Raw genomic sequence first — 19049 nt, 5'->3', positions numbered from 1 at the left:
GGGACACATTCTTATCCTCTATGCAGGCAAGCAATGATTTTGTGGGAGACTGCGCTCAGCTTGCAGCTAAATCTACAGGCAAGGTTTCTGCCAGGAGCACAGAACTCCTTAGCAGATGTGTTAAGCAGGCAAATCATGGATCCCCACGTGGAAACTGGATCTTCATGTATTTCGACAATTGACAGTGTCCTGGGGAACTCCAGACATAGATCTGTTCGCTTCTCCACTAAACCACCAGCTGCCAAAGTTTTGCACCTAAAGGTTTCATCACACAGCTTGGAAAGTGGATGCTCTTTCGTTCAGTTGGAAAATCTTCATGTGTATGCCTTTCCACCTCTGCCTCTCCTCCCAAAGGTACTCCTAAAGGTCAGACAAGACAAGCCAAGGATGATTTTGATAGCTCCAGATTGGCCTCGGCAACACTGGTACCCATTACTGAGGAATCTGGTAAGGAAGCCTCCATGGCCTTTACCTTTAATTCCACACCTTTTGTCTCAGAGGGACGGTCATCTCCTCAATGTCAAGCTTCACTCTCTTCATCTAACAGCCTGGCATATTCTGTTTTGAACCACAGCAGGTCTCAACTTCCTCAACAAGTTTTGAATGTGATTATGGAAGCCAGAAGGCCTAGTACACGTAAAGTGTATGCAGAAAAATGGAAGAGATTTTTATTTTGGAGTGCAGCAAAGGATTTGGATGTTTCTGAGCCTAATTTGAGTGTGGCTCTTCAATATCTTACTGAGTTATTGGACAAAGGTTTGTCTTTCTCTTCCATTAAGATTCATGCTGCAGCAATTTCAGCTCACTATGATTGTGACCCACCATTGTTTGTTTTCTCATCCTTTGTTCAAGCAATTTCTTAGAGGGGCAAAGAATATAAGACCCCCACGTAGAGCTCCTACTCCTGCTTGGGACCTCAATTTTGTGTTGGAGAAACTTACTCTACAACCTTTTGAGCCTGCGGCTACTGCTGAATTGAAATACTTGTCATGGAAGACTGCTTTTTTGTTGGCCATTACTTCTGCAAGAAGGGTTTCTGAATTGCAGGCCCTTATGGCGGTTGAGCCTTTTTTGATTTTTCATAAGGATAGGGTATCATTACGTACTAATCCTTCATTTATGCCTAAGGTGGTTTCTAGTGTGGCTTTAAACCAAACTATTCATTTGTCTACTTTTATGCAAATCCCCAAAATAAGGGGAAAAGATTTTGCACACTTTAGATGTACACAGGCAGTTGCGTTATTATTTAAGCAGGACTAGGGATTTTAGGCAGTCTCAGCAGTTGTTTGTTTCTTTTGCTTTGAGTTCCCAGGGCAAGCCTGTGTCAAAACAAACTATATCTAAGTGGATTGGGTTTTGCATTGCATTCTGTTATTCCCATCATGGCAAGGAGATTCCAGCTGGGATTAGGCCTCATTCCACGAGGGCTACTGCCACTTCAACAGCATTTCTAAGGCGGGTGGCAACTAAGGATATTTTGGAGGCAGCTACTTGGAGTTCAGTGCATACTTTCTCCAAGCATTACCACCTTCCTCTCTATTCTAAATCCAGGGCTGGTTTTGCCACTGCTGTGTTGCAGGGCATTTTGGCAGCTCCTGCTTCATTATAGTTTAGCCATCCTCCCTTACCTCTGCTTTGGGATTCTGCCCAAGTGTTAGGACTGCAGCAGTGTGAGATGAAGAACATAGTACAGTTTTGTACCTACCATAAATGTAGATGTTCGAAGATCCACATTGCTGCAGTCCAACCTCCTTCCCTCTGTGTTTAGGGGTGGTTGTGTGGGTGGGGTTCTATTTTTGTAAATTTGTATATATTATACATATATTAGGTACAGGAGTGTTTGGTGTTTTTTGGTTTTGGCCTTATCTTTTTAGGGTCTTCTGACATCTGGGGCAAGAAAAGACTGAGGATATGACGTCGGTCATGCGCCTTTGTACCCTGACGTCCTGATGTCAGACAAATGCGCTTGACCATACTTTGGTATTCGGGCCGACTGGGACAGCGGACTACCCCAAGTGTTAGGACTGCAGCAATGTGGATCTTCGAACATCTACATTTATGGTAGGTACAAAACTGTACTTTACATTTGCTAAAGAAAAGGCTTTCAGAGAAAAACTTATTTCTTAGTCACTTTTCTTAGAATGCAGCTGCTGTGGTTGTAGTGTTTTTAGAGATAGACTGAGGAATAATGACAATGATTAAAATGTCTACTATTAGGTTATGGGCAATACCTAGTTGTGAGTAGGTAGGTGGTAGGTAGGAGATTGTGAGGCTCGAGCCAGTACAGTTAAGGCTTTGCAGTGTTGACTTTCTGTATGTAAACTGCTGCAAAATCTAGCAATTATAGTGTGTAGCAGCTGTTCAGTTTCATGGGGGGGGGGTTGCTATGTAGGTTAGTCATGATGGGGAGGCATACAAGAGAAATGGTAGTAAACCGGTTCATGCAAGTTTTTTTTCTAATGCTGTCAGGTAATGTTTACTTCTAAAAAACCTGTATATGTATTTTTCAAAGCGCATGAAAAAGTTAATGCATGAGCGGAATAAAATGTCTGCATCTACAGAAGACTTTTAATAAACCAGTCCTGGATGTTTTGCAGTGCTTGATTTGCTGCATAGTTTTGTTCACTTTTAAATGAAAATTATTTTGGTTCATGCTTTTAGATAAGTTGGTTGTTTGGCTAGCGCTAGAAAGATTTTCATCATTTTGCAACTCGTACCAGGCTGGAAACGCAGGCCATTGTAAATGCACAGCACATCTGATTATTTTATTGAATTGCCCTATGAGCTTTGTGTGAAGGAAGTAGTTGTTATGCTCTGCTTTGTGAACTTTGAGGGAGCAGAAATTTTTGCTTGATAGATTATTCCTTTTCTTAACAGCTACATCTCTGGCTTAATGTCATTCAGTCATTTTTATTTGATGGCCTCTACTAACATATTCAACAAACCAGTTTTGTGAACTGTAATATATGAACTATGCTGACTCATTTGTAAAATTACTTGGTAATTATACACAGTCTGAATAATTCATTACAGTATTTCAGTGTACTGTTCCATTGGTTATTCCTCAGTGCTGTCTATACTAGGCAAAATGACTCAAAAGAAAGGGGTGTTTAAATCTGTAGTCTAGTGAACGTCCATCAAACTAATATGAAACAGAGGTCAATATGTTACAGTTATATATTGATTGTGGCCTTTTCCAGTAGGAATCTGTCTGCATGTCTGTCTGTTAACTGACTATATAAGCTAGTCTGTGAACATCTCAATGCATTCATGCTTGAAGTGTTTGAAGCATTCCTGAATTTCACAATTGCCTGTTGCAATTACTGAAGTAAGCATCATGAGTGCAAATTACATACAAAACAAGGCATTATGACAAAAATATTTTAAATAAACAAACCAGCCACAATTAAAAGGTTTTTAAATATATTTAATAATAAACAATAAAAATAATAAGACAATATTCAATAACTCAATGAATAAAGTGACAGTTCAGAATTGCAGGAAATATGTTAAAAAACATTGCAGGACAGTCTCAAAATACAGAAAACATCTACTAATCTTGCTATATATTGCAATCTGTCCCTAAGAGAGGTTACTTATCTCTCAGAAATGTGCCTAAGGCCCCTGGCCTAAGCCCTGGAACTGGAAGTCATAAAACAGTAGTAAACAGTTTTACATTTGAAACCTGTCATTTTGTCTGTTTCCACACAAAAGAACTTCTGGCTGCAGTGTAGACATCCTGTCTTGTTGATGGGATAAACAGTCGTAAATCAATTCACTTCATTTCTTAGCTAGCATTTGCCAAATAACTCCTTCTCTATCAATACAGACAGTTGTAAAACAATTCACTTCTGTTCTTAGTGTTGGCAAATTAACTCTGTATGTTCCAACTTCTACCTTACAGCACACATCTGCATAGGTATGTAGTTATTATACAATATACACACATTTCTGCTCTTTCCCAGCAGGGTACACTGGTTACATTCTTGAAGCTCAGTACAGAACATACAGTTCAACACACACTTCTGCACCAATAGTTTAATATACACATATGTATAGTTTTTTTTTACATTTGTAAGACAAGCATAGGAAGCATATTAATATTCAAAAATGACACATAGAATTATGTACAAAATAACATCTAGCTGGGCTGGCAGCCTCACAACTGCTTTCCCCAAAACTTTGGCCCAAAAGGGATGATGATGCATTTGTTGGCATTCGGCTTGCGGTCATGTGTATGGCACCAGTCATTTGTTTGGGTGAGACCCTCTTATTCAGAATTGTTTTATTAAGTCAGTGATGTGAATTCTTTACTTTATTGCAAATTTGTTGGCTTAATTTTGTGGATTGTAATACTGTAGGTGTAGGGCTGCTAATGTTGACATTTTACCTACTTGGGACGGCTGGAGTGGTTTTCGCAGTGTGAATTGGTAGTACAGTAGTAGTGAATTAATGATAGTGTCAGTGTGTGCCAGTTTTTTTCATTGCAAGTGAATGACTTTTCTTGGGTAGCATGCAAAGTGCACAGTATTTAACTTGAAACTTGATTGTACAGCTCTGATTATGTCATTGAAAGCTGCCATTCTTGTAGCTGTAAGAAACTGTTGATTACATGCAGCTAACCATACATGTTCATAGCTCTATCGCAGTCCATCTGAATTTCATGAATTATGAAGAACTTTTCAAAATGCGCAGTATTACTGGCACAAAGTACAGACCAACAGTCACAGTAAATGTGATGCGGTTTATGCGTAATGGCTGTTTTGAAGACTAATGGCATTAGTACTACAAATGAAACAAAGTGCCTCACTGGCCCTCCTCATATGTAATCTGGCCAACTGGATGGGTAACTGTAAATTCACCCCAGGGATATTTTTGTGTTATTTTGCAGATGTGAAATGATCCCTCGAACACCATTGACATATACTACTACAACTATGGATAGTTTTAATTTTTATTTCCTTATTTTTTAATGTAAATTGTTAGCCATTGTTTTAAAAATTATATAACTAGGAATAAAGTAGTTAAGTTACTCCTTTTTTACTTTTCAGATGGCTTCTGCATCTGGTCAAACCAAAACCGTGAAACGCAAAATAGCAGACGAAGAAGAGTCTTTCAGGAAAAATGGACTGATGAGTACTTCTCTGTTGAATCAAAAAATAAAGCACTTTGCTTAGTATGCAGAGAAGTGGTATCCGTTTTCAAGGACTACAATTTGAAAAGGCATTATATTCAAACGCACCCCAAATTAAGTGAATTGCAAGGAGTGTCCCGTCAACAGAAAATATCAGAATTAAAAAAAAGTCTTACATTTCAACAACAGCTGTTTCGAAAATCAGCTACTCAACTGGATTCTTTACTGAAGGCAAGTTATGTTGTAGCAAATTTAATTGCGAAAAAATCCAAGCCATTTGCCGATGTTGAATTTGTTAAAAAATGCCTTGAAAGTGTAGCAGACATAATTTGCCCTGAAAAAAAATCAGAATTTTCTAAAATCAGTTTATCACACCAGACAATCGCAAGGCGTGTGGAAGATATAGCCAAATCTATTGAAAATACGTTGGAATCTCGGTGTGCAACTTTCAAGTATTACTCCATAGCTTTGGATGACAGCACTGATGTTACAGATACGGCACAACTTGCCATATTTATTCGTGGTGTTGACAACGATTTCAATATTACTGAAGAACTGGCCTGTATGGTTCCACTGAAAGACACAACGAAGTCTGCTGATCTGTACAAGGCAGTAAAAGAAACACTGGCAAGATTTTCCTTGACCATCACAAACCTGTCTGGCATAGTAACTGACGGTGCTCCAGCTATGGTTGGAAAGAGGGAAGGACTAACAACACTGATGGAAGAAGATGCAAAACAGATCAGTAATGTGCATTTCATGAAGTACCACTGCATTATACATCAAGAAAATTTGTCTGCACAGACTTTAAAAATGGAAAATGTTATGAATGTTGTTGTTAAAACAATAAATTTTATAAGATCCAGAGGATTAAAACACCACCAGTTTCAGGAGTTTCTGACTACTTTGGAATCTACCTATGGAGACATCTTGTATTTTACTGCAGTGAGGTGGTTAAGTCGTGGAAAAATGCTGAAACGCTTCTATGACTTACGAGATGAAATAAAGTCCTTTATGGAGTTAAAAGGAAAGCCTGTACCTGAATTTGAAAGTGCAAGCTGGATGGCTGATTTAGCCTTCTTAGTAGACATCACTGCTCATTTAAACGACCTGAACTTGTGCCTCCAAGGGGAAAATCTATTAATAAATGACATGTTTCAAACAGTGACGGCATTTGAAATGAAACTGAAATTGTGGCACAGTCAGATTAAGAACAATAGCTTCATTCACTTTGCAACACTGTCTGAGCAAAGCCATGCAAATACTGAAAAATATGCGGCATTACTTAATAGTTTAGGACAGGAGTTTGAGAGCAGATTTCAAGATTTTAGAAAACACCAACAACAGTTCAGTATATTTGCTACTCCATTCTCAGTTGACATCGACATGTTGCCTGCAAACCTGCAACTGGAATGCATAGAATTGCAGTCAGATATGCAACTTAAAGAAAAATTTCTGCAAGCATCTTTATTTGACTTTTATAAGTTATACCTACCCAAAGAAAAATATCCATCACTTCACGAACATGCCCTGTTCATGACATCTCTGTTGGGGAGTACATACATTTGCGAGCAGTTTTTTTCTCGTATGAAGCATACAAAAAATAAAATCAGAACAAAAATTTCAGATGAGCATCTTGAAAATACCCTTCGCATCGCCACTACATCTATCAAACCCGATAAAGACGCACTGGTATCAAAAAGACAAGCTCGGTCTTCACATTAAAAAGGTTATGCTCATAATGTTTATCTGCTACACAAAAGAACAATCCTGACTTGACAGCCTGAACCTCCTGATATGGACACTTAAGTATAACAAGAACTAGGACCAATAAGTTTGAATTCTGCAAAGGTCTGTGCCTGGCTGCACCCTTGTGAACTGGTTTCACGAATAAACATTGCCACTACTATTTATTATAAAGTCAATTATTTGTTTAAATTTGAGAAATGCAGATTGGAGAGGCAACTGCAAAACAGCATGTGTGAGTTTACCTTGTGAAACTGGAGTGTGTTTTGGCATACTACCATGTTCTTTGTGTCTCCACAGTAAGTGGGTGAACCAAAGTTAAACGTGTTGTACCATCTGTTAGTGACAGTGAAACAAATGTAAAAATAAAAATTGTTCATTTTTTAAGAAGTAAAAGTCTCATCATTCCTGATATTGCCAGTGCCATATTTCAGGGACAGATTGCAAAGCTAGAAACAGAAGAATACATGAGCGCTTTGGACAACATATGGGCATTAAGAACATGATGGAAGACATGGACATCTTTAGGAAACCAACAAAATCACAGGTATGATCTCATACAAATTGAAAGGTTCGTACCTGTTAATTTTTTTTACAAATAAACTTTGATGTTAAACTAAGATGTTAGATTTAACTGTTTTTTTTAATAATTAGAATGAGATATTGAATTTTAGGGCAAATATTATGCATTTATTAATTTATTTATTGTTCAAATTCACCTACAATACAGCCAGTGGGCCGACTTTCTATTAGTCCGCATATACCTGGGGTCTTTTGCTGTTTAGTTTATGATGCGTCGTTAGAGACTTTTTTTTTTTTTTGGTCCTCACCTGCCGTTTGCCCCCAGACCATTTCTGTTGACTCAATGCGGCCCTTGCAACTGAAAAGGTTGGACACCCCTGGTATAGAGCTTTTAAGCCTCTCTTGGTAGCTCATGGTTTTTAAGCTCATAATATTCTTATTCAGAAATCTTTGGGCCTTGCATTGTTGTCTGATGTGTCTAGTATGATGCATCTTGAATTGGGTATTGTACTTATTGATTTGGTGTAATTAATTCTACATTTAAGGGTAGAATAACCTCTTTAGATCATGATGATACATCATTGTATATCAGTTGTGCTGCATACAAGGACTTTCTGACTATACATACTACATGATGATTGAAGGAAAGGGAACTGGCAACTTTGCTTCCAAGGTACCTGACTACATATTCATTTTACAGTTGTGGCATTGTCTGTACTGGCTGGTGAGGGTAGGGTTTCTTTGTCAAACACAACACTGCTATACTTTTTTTTTTTATTATATTTTTTTTAACTTTAGCCCATTTTTAGTTCAGTGAATATTTGCTAGAATAAGTTTTTCCTAAAGGGAGAGGTGAGGGCAGTACCTATCACAAAGTAGTTTGAAAGTGAGTGTTGAGTAGATAAATGAATCTGTCAGTAATAGGTTCTCATTTTGTTCTCTTGATAGTGGTGCAGTGGTGCTGTCTATGACAAGAAAGGTGTATTAAATGAGAAGGTCTTATTTTCAGTGGTGTGGTGTAATGCATTGTATTACGGCTTGATGAGATGGCAGTAATTGGAAAGGCATAATTTGGTTTTAGGATGAATAGTTTGATTACAATAGGTGAACATGCTTCATATGTAAGTAGATTGAATATGCTGTAGGCTTCTTTTAGTTATATGTAATTAGTGTTGTTAATATGATAATGGAAAGAGAAAGTCTCTTCAGACAAGATTGCTCGGTAGCCGCTTGTTAAAAGGGAGTAATATCCCTTGTTGGTCACAGATGTGTGTGGTGAAGTTTCTGTGAGAGTCTCCTGGAAGCTCCAAAAACTGTGACAAGGATTTGGCGTAGTTTAATGCACAGCTGATTTTCTATGAAGTAGTTCCTAATGGAGGCAAACTGATTTTGTAATGTTAACCTCAACAGAGGAATATATTTATAGGTAGTACTAAAGACAATATCACAGGTAAACAAGATGATGTGTAGGTCTGACAAGTCTCAAAGTTGATTGTTTATGTAGAGGGGGAAAAAGCAGAGGTGCTAACGCTGAACCCTGAGGGACTCCAGCAGATATGGAACCTGATTGTAAAAGTGAGTTATTTGAGGAGATGCAGAATGTTCTGTCAGATAAATAACTCTGAAACCATTTTGTTAAAGCTGTGGAGAAGCCGATGCCTGATAACTTATGTATCTACAAGTAGTGGTTTGCCATGTTTAAAGCCCTTTTTAAGTCAGAAAATATTGCTCTTGTTAGTAGGCCTTTGGCCATGCTTGAGAAAATGTATGATGAAGGAAGGAAAATAGAGTACTATATTTTCCTCAGAAAGATGTTATTAATGTGAAAATTATATTTGTGTGTGTAATCAGGTGATTATGCAAAGGTTTAAGTATTTTTTTGCTAATGGGCAGTGGTTTGTAATCGGCTGTACTCATATTAGTTACAGTGATAGTATTGATTTGCATAATGCATTAATAATGAACTGTCTCCTTACAGATTTAAACCATACCAGTTGTTTAATTTTGGATCACATTTTCCTACTTTGCTGAGTTTTGTTTTCTCATAAGAAACATAACTCAATGCCGTAAGAAGTGGGTACCTGTTAACATCTTTGTTCTAAAAATAAGTGAATTAAATTAATACAAAAGTCATGTGGCTATTAAGCAGTAACTAAATATTCTGGAAGAATTAAAAATTGCACATTAGGTAATTCTGATCATTGTAAGTGCAGCTTAATTCATTACCTGAATGAATTGCTGTGACTGTAGACAGAATTTCAGTAATAGACATTTAAAAAAAAAAGATGAGGCAACATGTCTTCATTTATATGGCTACACATAGCATTCTTTTTTCTTTTCAAGGGTATGGAAGATATACTACGGTGCTTTATCAAGCAGGGGAATGCTGAGATGAACAGGCAGATTGAATTCATCATAAAACAGCTTACTTCAGGTCAGTAGATCATGTTCTATAATGCCATGTATCCACTTCTTGTCTGAGTATTGCTCAGGAAACAAAAATGCTTCCATGATTTAAACTACAGAAACAGCATGTCTGGCTGCTGCTCTTAAGTTTCAGCATGGCTGCCTTGTAGGTAGTCTGTGCAACCATTTGATCAAATAAGTTCCATGTGGTTTGTTGAACTACTCCTACTGGATTTGCATGCTGATCTCATCAATGCATTACACATTTCTAAAATAACTATTTTTGGATCTGGTCTTTTAATATTGGTGGCAATCTCATAAGATCCCATTTTGTTGTGTTTGCCCCCTGCATATCCCAAGATAATTTTTTGTTCAAGTGATTTTTGGCATACTCCCACCTGAAACTTTTGGGGGTACCCCGATCTAACATAAACCACCTGTTAGATTCACTATTTCTAGGGGAATGGGGCAGAGTCAACAAGACAGGAGTTTGCTGAGTTTGTCCCTCAGTATTCTGAAGCATATCCTCATTATATACCTTAAAAAGATATGCTGAATAATTTAGCAAAGTGAGTGTATACCTGGCACAATAACAAGAGATCTTAACTTTGAGATGCTATGAGTATATGAGGTCTACTTTTTCTTTGAATCTAATTGTACTGAATTTCATTTCACTCTGACCACTTAGCTGAAAACTCAAATTATTGAAAACTCATTTCACTGAATCTCATTTCACTGAACTGCAGTTAGTATGTATGGCACTGTGTAGAGTACTGTAAGGCAAGTAAAAGGTATATGCCCTTTTCCCCATTGTAGTGCGATCCTGGAGTTAGTATATATATATATATATATATATATATATATATATATATATATATATATATATATATATATATTTAGTGGGGTGTCGGGAGCACAAAGATATTTAATAATTATTTTTCAAAATTCGATCCTTCTAAGAAAAGCTCTTAAATTGATGATACGAGACCAGATAAACATAATATTACTTCCCCTTGTATAATGGAAAACATGTCTACAGCATCACTGCATAAAAATCAAATTTTATAGTAGCTCCTGATTCTGTTCTTAGATGCGTTATTGTTGGCGGACTCTGTTTCATTGTTTGCGTTAACATCACTGTAAAATACATTGTTGTGTAATTACTATGTAAGATTCCTGATTGTGTGTTTATAATAAAAGTGATCTTAGTGCACTGGATTGTGTTCAATGGAAACTTACTAAAAGAATAAAGGAATGAAAGTAAACCTCAATATTAGGACTTTACTCAGTGAGCTAAAGATGGTTAGAGGTAGACTGGGTTTAACCTTTAAGATTTTCCACGATGAGGAATTAAGGAGAATTCTGTGTCTACAACACACACTTAATTTAAGGGAAAGACAAGTAACATTTAAATCTGATAAATGCAAAACTACTTTAAGAACTAGGTTTATTACTCATTCATTGGTAATGCTCTGGAATAGGCTGCCTTTGAAGAGTAGATTGCTTAATTTTATGGATCAATTCAAACACTTAAAGTAAACTCTCAAGCAACAAGGGAAAATAAATCAAAGAAATACAGTACAATTTTCATGTGTTGCACTTTGTTTTCCCCCCACAGAAACATACCTTACGTTTTTAGAGTTTTGAAAAGGAAGATAGGAATAAATTCCCTCTCTCCCCAACCTTAGAACAAGTCAAACCATACAAATAGTATAAGGTACAGTATTACTCAGGCCTATTTTTAATAGTAACTCTGAAGCAACCAGACACTACAGATGTTCTTCGTGTTTCACTGTTGCAGTCATTACATTTGGGTAATCTGCTGGCAGGTAGCCCTCAGTCAGCCTGAATAACAAAGTCTTGGGTCCTGCGTCAGTTGCTGTCTCCTCTTCCATGATGTGAGGTCATCAGGGGTATAAAACATGCAGCTGACGCCATTTTAATCAGTCTTTCTTGCCGTGCGGTGCCCAAAGCTGAAGCAGTTTGCAAGTGCCTGTCGACCGACTCCTGAAATTTTCGTTTTCGAGTTACAAAACCGAAGTCTTCAAACTAAAGTTAAGTACCCCGTTGGGGAAACTTTTTCTTGCTCCTTAGTGATGTCAGTAAAAGTTAATAATTGCATTACTTGTGGGAAGCAAATACCTCATAAGGATTTTCATTTGTACTGTATTCCTTGCCTAGGCCCTGATCACAACGTGCCTTGCTGTCGGTTTTGTGCTAAATTTAACCAACGCACTATTAAGTGTCGGTATATTTTTGCTTCTAAATATTTTGGTTCAAGATTTAACTACCCTGAAATGTCATCAGTTAGCAATCCGACTACCGGAGTTGACAAAAAACGCAAGGAAAAAGAGACAGACTGTTTAGGTCCAAAACCGACGATGAAGTTTCTCCTTAGGCAGTCACCAGTTCGCCGGTACTCAGTGAGGTGCTGTCACAGCCCCTGATACCCGCTACTTTTGAGTCGCAGGCCTCTACCGAGACCCATTCAGAGTCCAGTATGCTGCGAGATTCGCAAGGTATTGAACCCGCAGATGTCTCTCCCTTGGATGGGTCTGGAGCCGCTGAGCAGGCACCGGCTTCTGAGGATGTTTTCAGGCCTCAACATTTTTATATTAAACCAATGCCATCAACCAAAACAAGGTCAAAAACAACTTACCAATGCATGAGCCACGTGCTCAGGCCCCTATGCCTAAAAAACAAATGATCAAAATGGCTGAGGATTTAATTACCTTGATCAGTAGTTCCCGATCCCCCCTCCCCTGCTAAGAGGCCTATGCAAGGCACTGATTATGAATCTTCATATCAGGTTTCCATTTCTTCTGATTCCTCTTCTGATCAGGAATTTTCTATTCCACCTTATAAGGCCTCTGATGCAGAGGAATCCATCCCATCTGCATCTCCTGAGGATTACTCTTTTGGAGAGACTTTGCATACTTTACGGGAACATTTTCACTGGAAGAGTCAGGACTTCTCTGAATCAAAAAAAGAGGCTTAGGGATTTCCTTCTTCTTCCTCAGCATAGGCTTTTGGCAATACCTCCTGTATTAGTCATTGTTGATGATGTGTTCTCAGAATCAAGCATGGCTCCTGATTCCCTGCCTCTGGCTCCTAGTAAGCCAGACAGATATTACAGGGTTCATGACTCCCACAAATTTCTTTTCAAAAATCCTGCTGCTGATCCTGAGACTATTTCTCAGGGTCCCAAGGGTGTTAAGGCTTCTACAGCCAAAAATCCTACCCCTTCTGATAGAGATTCTAGGGCGCTGGATAGATGGGGTAGGAAGGTTTATATGTCTGCAACCTTGGCAATCAGGACTTTAAACTGCCAGTTTCATATGCTTAAATATCAACAGCATGTTATGGGCTTACTGAATAAGAAAATTATGTTGATTTCGGATTGTGTGGAAAATAAAAGTTACAGGATTTATTGCATTCAGCAGAACAGGTTGGAAAGCATACTTTGCAATGTTGTTTTGATTCCTTATAGGTCTCTTGCAGGGCCGCCGTAACTGGATCTGTGATAAGAAGGCATGCCTGGCTCAAGGAGCAGAATCTGCCTGATCATGTTAAAGCTAAATTGTTGGATGTCCCTTTACAGCATGATAGTCTGTTTGGTAATAAGGCAGAAGAGGTTTTAAAGAAAATGGAAGACAAAGCTAAATCTATGCAAACTGTAAAAGATTTTTTGCAAGTGCAGTCACCCAGGTTCAGTAGGCACTAGCCTACTAAGAATTGGTCCTTTTCTGTGTCCAACAGAGCCACTCAGGGCAAACCCAGGTGCTCAAAAGGCTCCAGATATCAATCACAGGGATCTTACAGGTCAAAGCAATGGGGTACCTCCACCTCCAAATCTGGAGGTAACAAAGCACAATCCTGCAGTAAGCAGTCTCAATGACTTTCCTCTACTATCTCCAAGCACTTACATTTTGGCAGCCCTCTTGGGGGGAAAACTAGCACTTCATGCTCAAAATTGGCAGTTAATTACCCAGGACAAGTGGGTATTAAACATAGTATCGGAAGGGTACAGATTTTATTTCCATACTTTGCCAATTCCAAACATATGGTCAGATCTGCCATAAAACCAGTGGGCAGAGGCCCAGAAACAAGTCATGTCCCTCATGGATATGAGCGCTATTTAACCAGTACCAATAAAGGAAAAAGGACAAGGATTTTATTCAAGACTTTTCCTGGTACCCAGAAAAGACACATCATAGCATCCAATATTGGACTTATTGATTCAGAACACGTTCCTGGACATTCCAAAATTCAAAATGCTGACTTTATAACAGCTACAGCCTATGCTAGGCAAGAATGCCTGGTTAGTAACTCTAGACTTAAAGAGGCATACCTGCATATCCCAGTAAGGGAATCTTGCAGAAGATACCTCTGCTTCAAAGCAGGTTTGTTGCATTACCAATTTTCTGCACTGCCCTTTGGCTTATCTACTGCACCCAAGGTCTTTACAAAGTGCCTGGCACCAGTAATGGCATTCTGCAGACAAAGAAACATTCAAATTTATCCTTATCTGGATGATTGTCTCATTCAGGCAGAGAGAACAAGGACACTCCTCTTCAACATCTGGCATTTGTAAAAAGGCTTTTAGCATGCCTAGGATACACCATAAATGAAAAGAAATCACAACTGGTACCCTCTCAAATAATTACATTCCTGGGTGCAAGCTTGAATGCAACTGCCCAGATGGCTTACCTCACGCCAGACAAACAAATGCAATTGACAACATACTTCAAATAAATGGCAACAAAAACCCAGTTATCTGCAAAACACATTCTGCAGGCTTTGGGGTTCATGGCATCCTGCATTCTACTAATTTCATATGCGAGACTGCATATGAGGAAACTTCAGTGGTGCCTAAAAGGTTTATGGAGTCAACGTTGTCACAGCTTGGAAACAATGATTCCTCTCATTCCCTGCCTACAACAGGAGTTACTTTGATGGGCAGAGACATGTCACCAAAACAAGGGACTGTCATTCATTCTACCCCTTGCCACCCAAACCCTAACTACAGATGCATCAGACTATGCTTGAGGGGCCAACCTGGCAGGGAGATGCATTTAGGGCAAATGGAGCCCAAACCAAATGCATCTACATATCAACCAGAAAGAAATGCTAGCTGTTCAGAATGCTTTGACAGCCTTCAAGGACTAACTTCATCCAGGACAACTACTGATAAAGACAGACAACACCACAGTTATGTGGTACATAAACAAGCAGGGGGGTACCCATTCCTACCCCCTTTGCAGTGGTACTTGCCTCAAACACCTCATCTGTTGTCTCAGCAGAGCTATCAGATTCTGCACACTCAGCTCCAAACTCTGAATCTTGCAGCATGGCTAATCAACTAATTATTCAACTTATTATTCAAACCACATCTCTCAGTAAACCTGTGATGGATGTCATTTTGGAAGCCAGAAGGCCTAGTATTAGAAAACCTTATGCTTATAAATGGAAGAGATTCTGTGCTTGGAACCAAGCACAAGGAATAGACACAGCAAAGCCCAATATTCCTCAGATTTTACAATACTTAACTGAGATTCTTGACAAGGGCCTATCTTTTTCTTCAATAGAAATCCATGCCTCTGCCATCTCGGCTCATTACAACACAGAGCCTCCCCTCTTTTCTCATCCACTGCTAAAAACAGTATCTCAGAGTGGCCAAAAATTTAAGGCCCCCCAGGAGAGTGCCAACTCCTGCATGGGACCTCAATTTTGTGCTGGAAAAACTCACCCTGCCTCCTTTTGAACCAGCAGCTACTGCAGATATAAAATTTCTTTCTTGGAAGACTTTCAGAACTACAGGCTCTCACGGCAGTGGAGCCTTTCATTATTTTTTACCTGGACAGGGTGGTCCTCAGGACCAATCCATCTTTTATGCCTATGAATGGTATCCAGTGTGGCTCTTAACCAGACCATTCACCTGCCAACTTTTTTCCCATATCCTGCAGAACAAGGGGGAGCGGATCCTGCATTCATTGGATGTCCACAGACAACTAAGATTCTACTTAAACAGGACAAAATCTCTAAAAAAGTCTGAGCAACTGCTGGTAGCATTTGCAGCAGGATCAGAAGGGAAGGCTATATCAAAGCAGACTATTTCTAAATGGATAAGCTATTGCATTTGTTTCTGCTACTTGCAGCATGGTAAACCGGTGCCCAAGGGGATCAGATCCCATTCCACCAGGGCTGCCTCTACTTCAGCAGCTTTTCTCAGAGGGGTCCCAACCAGAGGCATTCTAGAAGCTGCTACTTGGAGCTCAGTTCATACGTTCACAAAGCATTATCATTTACCTCTCTTCTCTAAATCCAGGGCAGGCTTTGCCACTGCAGTCCTGCAGGGCCTTATAGCTGCTCCTAATGCTGTTTAGTTCCATCCTCCCATCCATAGCTTTGGGATTCTACTCAAATGTAATGACTGCAACAGTGAAACAATAAGAACATAGTACAGTTGTGTACACTTACCATAAATGTAGATGTTCGGGTGTATTCACTGTTACAGTCCGGGTTACCCACCCGCCAGCCCCCTTTCTATACCTTTTCTTTCCTTCACTATACTCAAAAGCCTTTGTGGGGTATTTGCTTTTAGTTGAAGGTAAATTTTATGTTTCTAAGGTGCATTTATATATTTACAGTTTATATATATATATTTTGCTCCCCATTTGGGGGGCACCTGACATCTGAGGCAAGAAAAACTGATAAAAATGGTGTCAGCTGCATGTTTTCTACCCCTGACGTCATGGAAGAATAGACAGAAACCGACGCAGGACCCAAGACTTTGTTATTCAGGCCGACTGATGGCAACCTGTCAGCAGATTACCCAAATGTAATGACTGCAACAGTGAATACACTTGAACATCTACGTTTATGGTAAGTGTACACAACTGTACTTTATCCGGCATCTACCAATCCCTCTGGGTGCTGGTTAACTGAGAGTTGACTGTATTAGACAGATGGATGGGACACTAGTTTATTCAACTAATTTGGTGTCCGTGCTTTGATTAGAGACTGGTCTGAAAATATCCTTTCCATTTCTGCTAATGTGTATGTGTGTCAGTAAAATTAATGCTTATACAATGGTAGTGTTTCCAAGCAGCAAGACTTTCAGGAGCATGATGCAACAGTGTCACCAAATAAATGCAATTGTCTCAAACGTTAAACTATTTTCTAAAAAGCAGCCACAATGAAAGGTGTAGATATATTTAATAATAAATAATAGAATCAAAAACATGAAAATGCTGAATATCTATTTAGAATAAACACCATAGTTTCAGTTCACAGGAAATACAAACAAATGACTCAGATGGAAAGACTCAGACAGATACAGATACAGGAAGAACAGTACTTTTAGCTAATCTCACTGTTTTCTTAACTGACTGAAGAAGTGGAACTCCTTGGTTACTTAATAAAGCAAGGTAAGATGAAGTGGGTGATTGGTCTTGTTTCAGTTCCAATAACAGAGAGCTCAGTGTCACTACCACATATCTCACTAATATCTAAAAATAATTTCATTGCTGGCTGTAGAATGACATCACATCTAGTCACCTGATTCTGTGGTTCCCACACTACCCCCCCCCCCCCGACTAGAAGCTGAACCAAAATTGAGCACATATGTGCCACAATACACACCTAGAGCTTTGCTAAGGAATTGGAGACTGTAAAACAATACCAATGCATTCATCTTTCTTGTAGAGACTAACCAGCCATTCTCTGGCACCCCAGGGTAGCAATTAGTTCTCCACTAAGGACAGCAAGAGCAGGATCCCAGACCAGACATTGCATTTCTGGCTGCATTCAGGTGTTTTTCAAGCTATTTTTCTAAGGTAAGCTGGGCTGAGCTTAACCCCCTTCCCTTCCAGCATCCTCTGTTAACATATATACATTTCAGCAGTTACCACAATACAGCCTGACATACATGTAGATTTCTTTTCTGTCCAGCATGACCTACTGTTGATGCATTTTAACACAAGCAGCTTTACATACATTGTTAACACAAACATCTGTACAAATCAGTGTGATATGCAAATAAGATGAAATTCTTTGCAAAACCCCAGCTAGCTATGCTGGCAAATATTACACTTGCACTGTCCTGCTCTCTCTGGCATAGCTGGCACTACCTTACATCGTCATGGGGGTAATAGGCTATACCGTGGATATAAAAAGTTTACACACCCCTGTTAAAATGCCAGGTTTTTGTAATATACAAAAAGAGACAGCAATAAATCATTTCAAAACTTTTCCCACCTTTAATATGACCTATAACCTGTACAATTCAGTTGAAAAACAAACAAATTTGTTAGGGGAAAAAATATAAAAAAATAAAAAACGTACAATACATTAGTTGTATAATTTTGCACACCCTTAAACTAATACTTTGTTGTGTGTGCACACCCTTAAACTAATACTTTGTTGTGTGTGCACACCCTTAAACTAATACTTTGTTGAAGCACCTTTTGATTTATTTACAGCATTCAGTCTTCTTGGGTAGAAGTCTGTCAGCATGGCACATCTTGACTTGGCAATATTTGCCCACTTTTCCTTGCATAAGTGCCCCCAATCTGTCAGATTGCTAGGGCATCTCTTGTACACAGCCCTCTTCAGGTCACTCACAGATTTTCTATTGGATTTAGGTCTGGGCTCTGGCTGGGTCATTCCAAAACTTAAATTTTCTTCTGGTGAAGCCATTCTTTTGTTGGTTTGGATGTATGCTTGGAGTTATTGTCGTGTTGAAAGGTGAAATTCCTCTTCATCTTCAGCTTTCTAGCAGATGCCTGAAGGTTTTAGGCCAAAAGTGACTAGTATTTAGAACTGTTCATAATTCCCTCCACCTTGACTAAAGCCCCAGTTTCAGCTGAAGAAAAGCATCCCCAAAGCATGATACTGCCACTACTGTGCTTCTCTGTGGGGATGGTGTTCTTTTGGTGATGCAAAGTGTTGTTTATGCACCAAACGTACCTTTTGGAATTGAGGCCTAAAAGTTCAACCTTGGTCTCATCAGACCATAACGCATTTTCCCACATGCTTTTGGGAGACTTGATGTATTGTTTTGCAAATTTTAGCTGGGCCTGGATGTTTTTCTGTGTAAGAAAATGTTTCCATCTTGCAACCCTACCCCATAGTCCAGACATATGGAGAATACAGGAGATTGTTGTCACATGTAGTACACAACCAGTACTTGCCAGAAATTCCTGCAACTCCTTCAGTGTTGCTGTAGGTCTCTTGGCGG

At 39.0% G+C, this 19049-nt stretch overlaps 1 protein-coding gene across 1 annotated transcript in view; it reads left to right on the top strand.

The window, feature by feature from the left end:
* Positions 1-19049, top strand: part of ARMC9 (armadillo repeat containing 9) — a 3277521-nt gene that overhangs the window by 2154307 nt on the left and 1104165 nt on the right. The window contains 1 exon segment of the mRNA XM_044070688.1: positions 9746-9836. Within this exon segment, the coding sequence (XP_043926623.1) occupies positions 9746-9836 (91 nt within the window).

This window comes from Protopterus annectens, chromosome 4.part1, assembly GCF_019279795.1.
Source record: "Protopterus annectens isolate FY-2018-M chromosome 4.part1, PAN1.0, whole genome shotgun sequence".
NCBI lineage: Eukaryota > Metazoa > Chordata > Ceratodontiformes > Protopteridae > Protopterus > Protopterus annectens.
The sequence above is the reverse complement of the archived record's forward strand: the minus strand, read 5'-3'. Positions and strand labels throughout refer to the sequence as shown.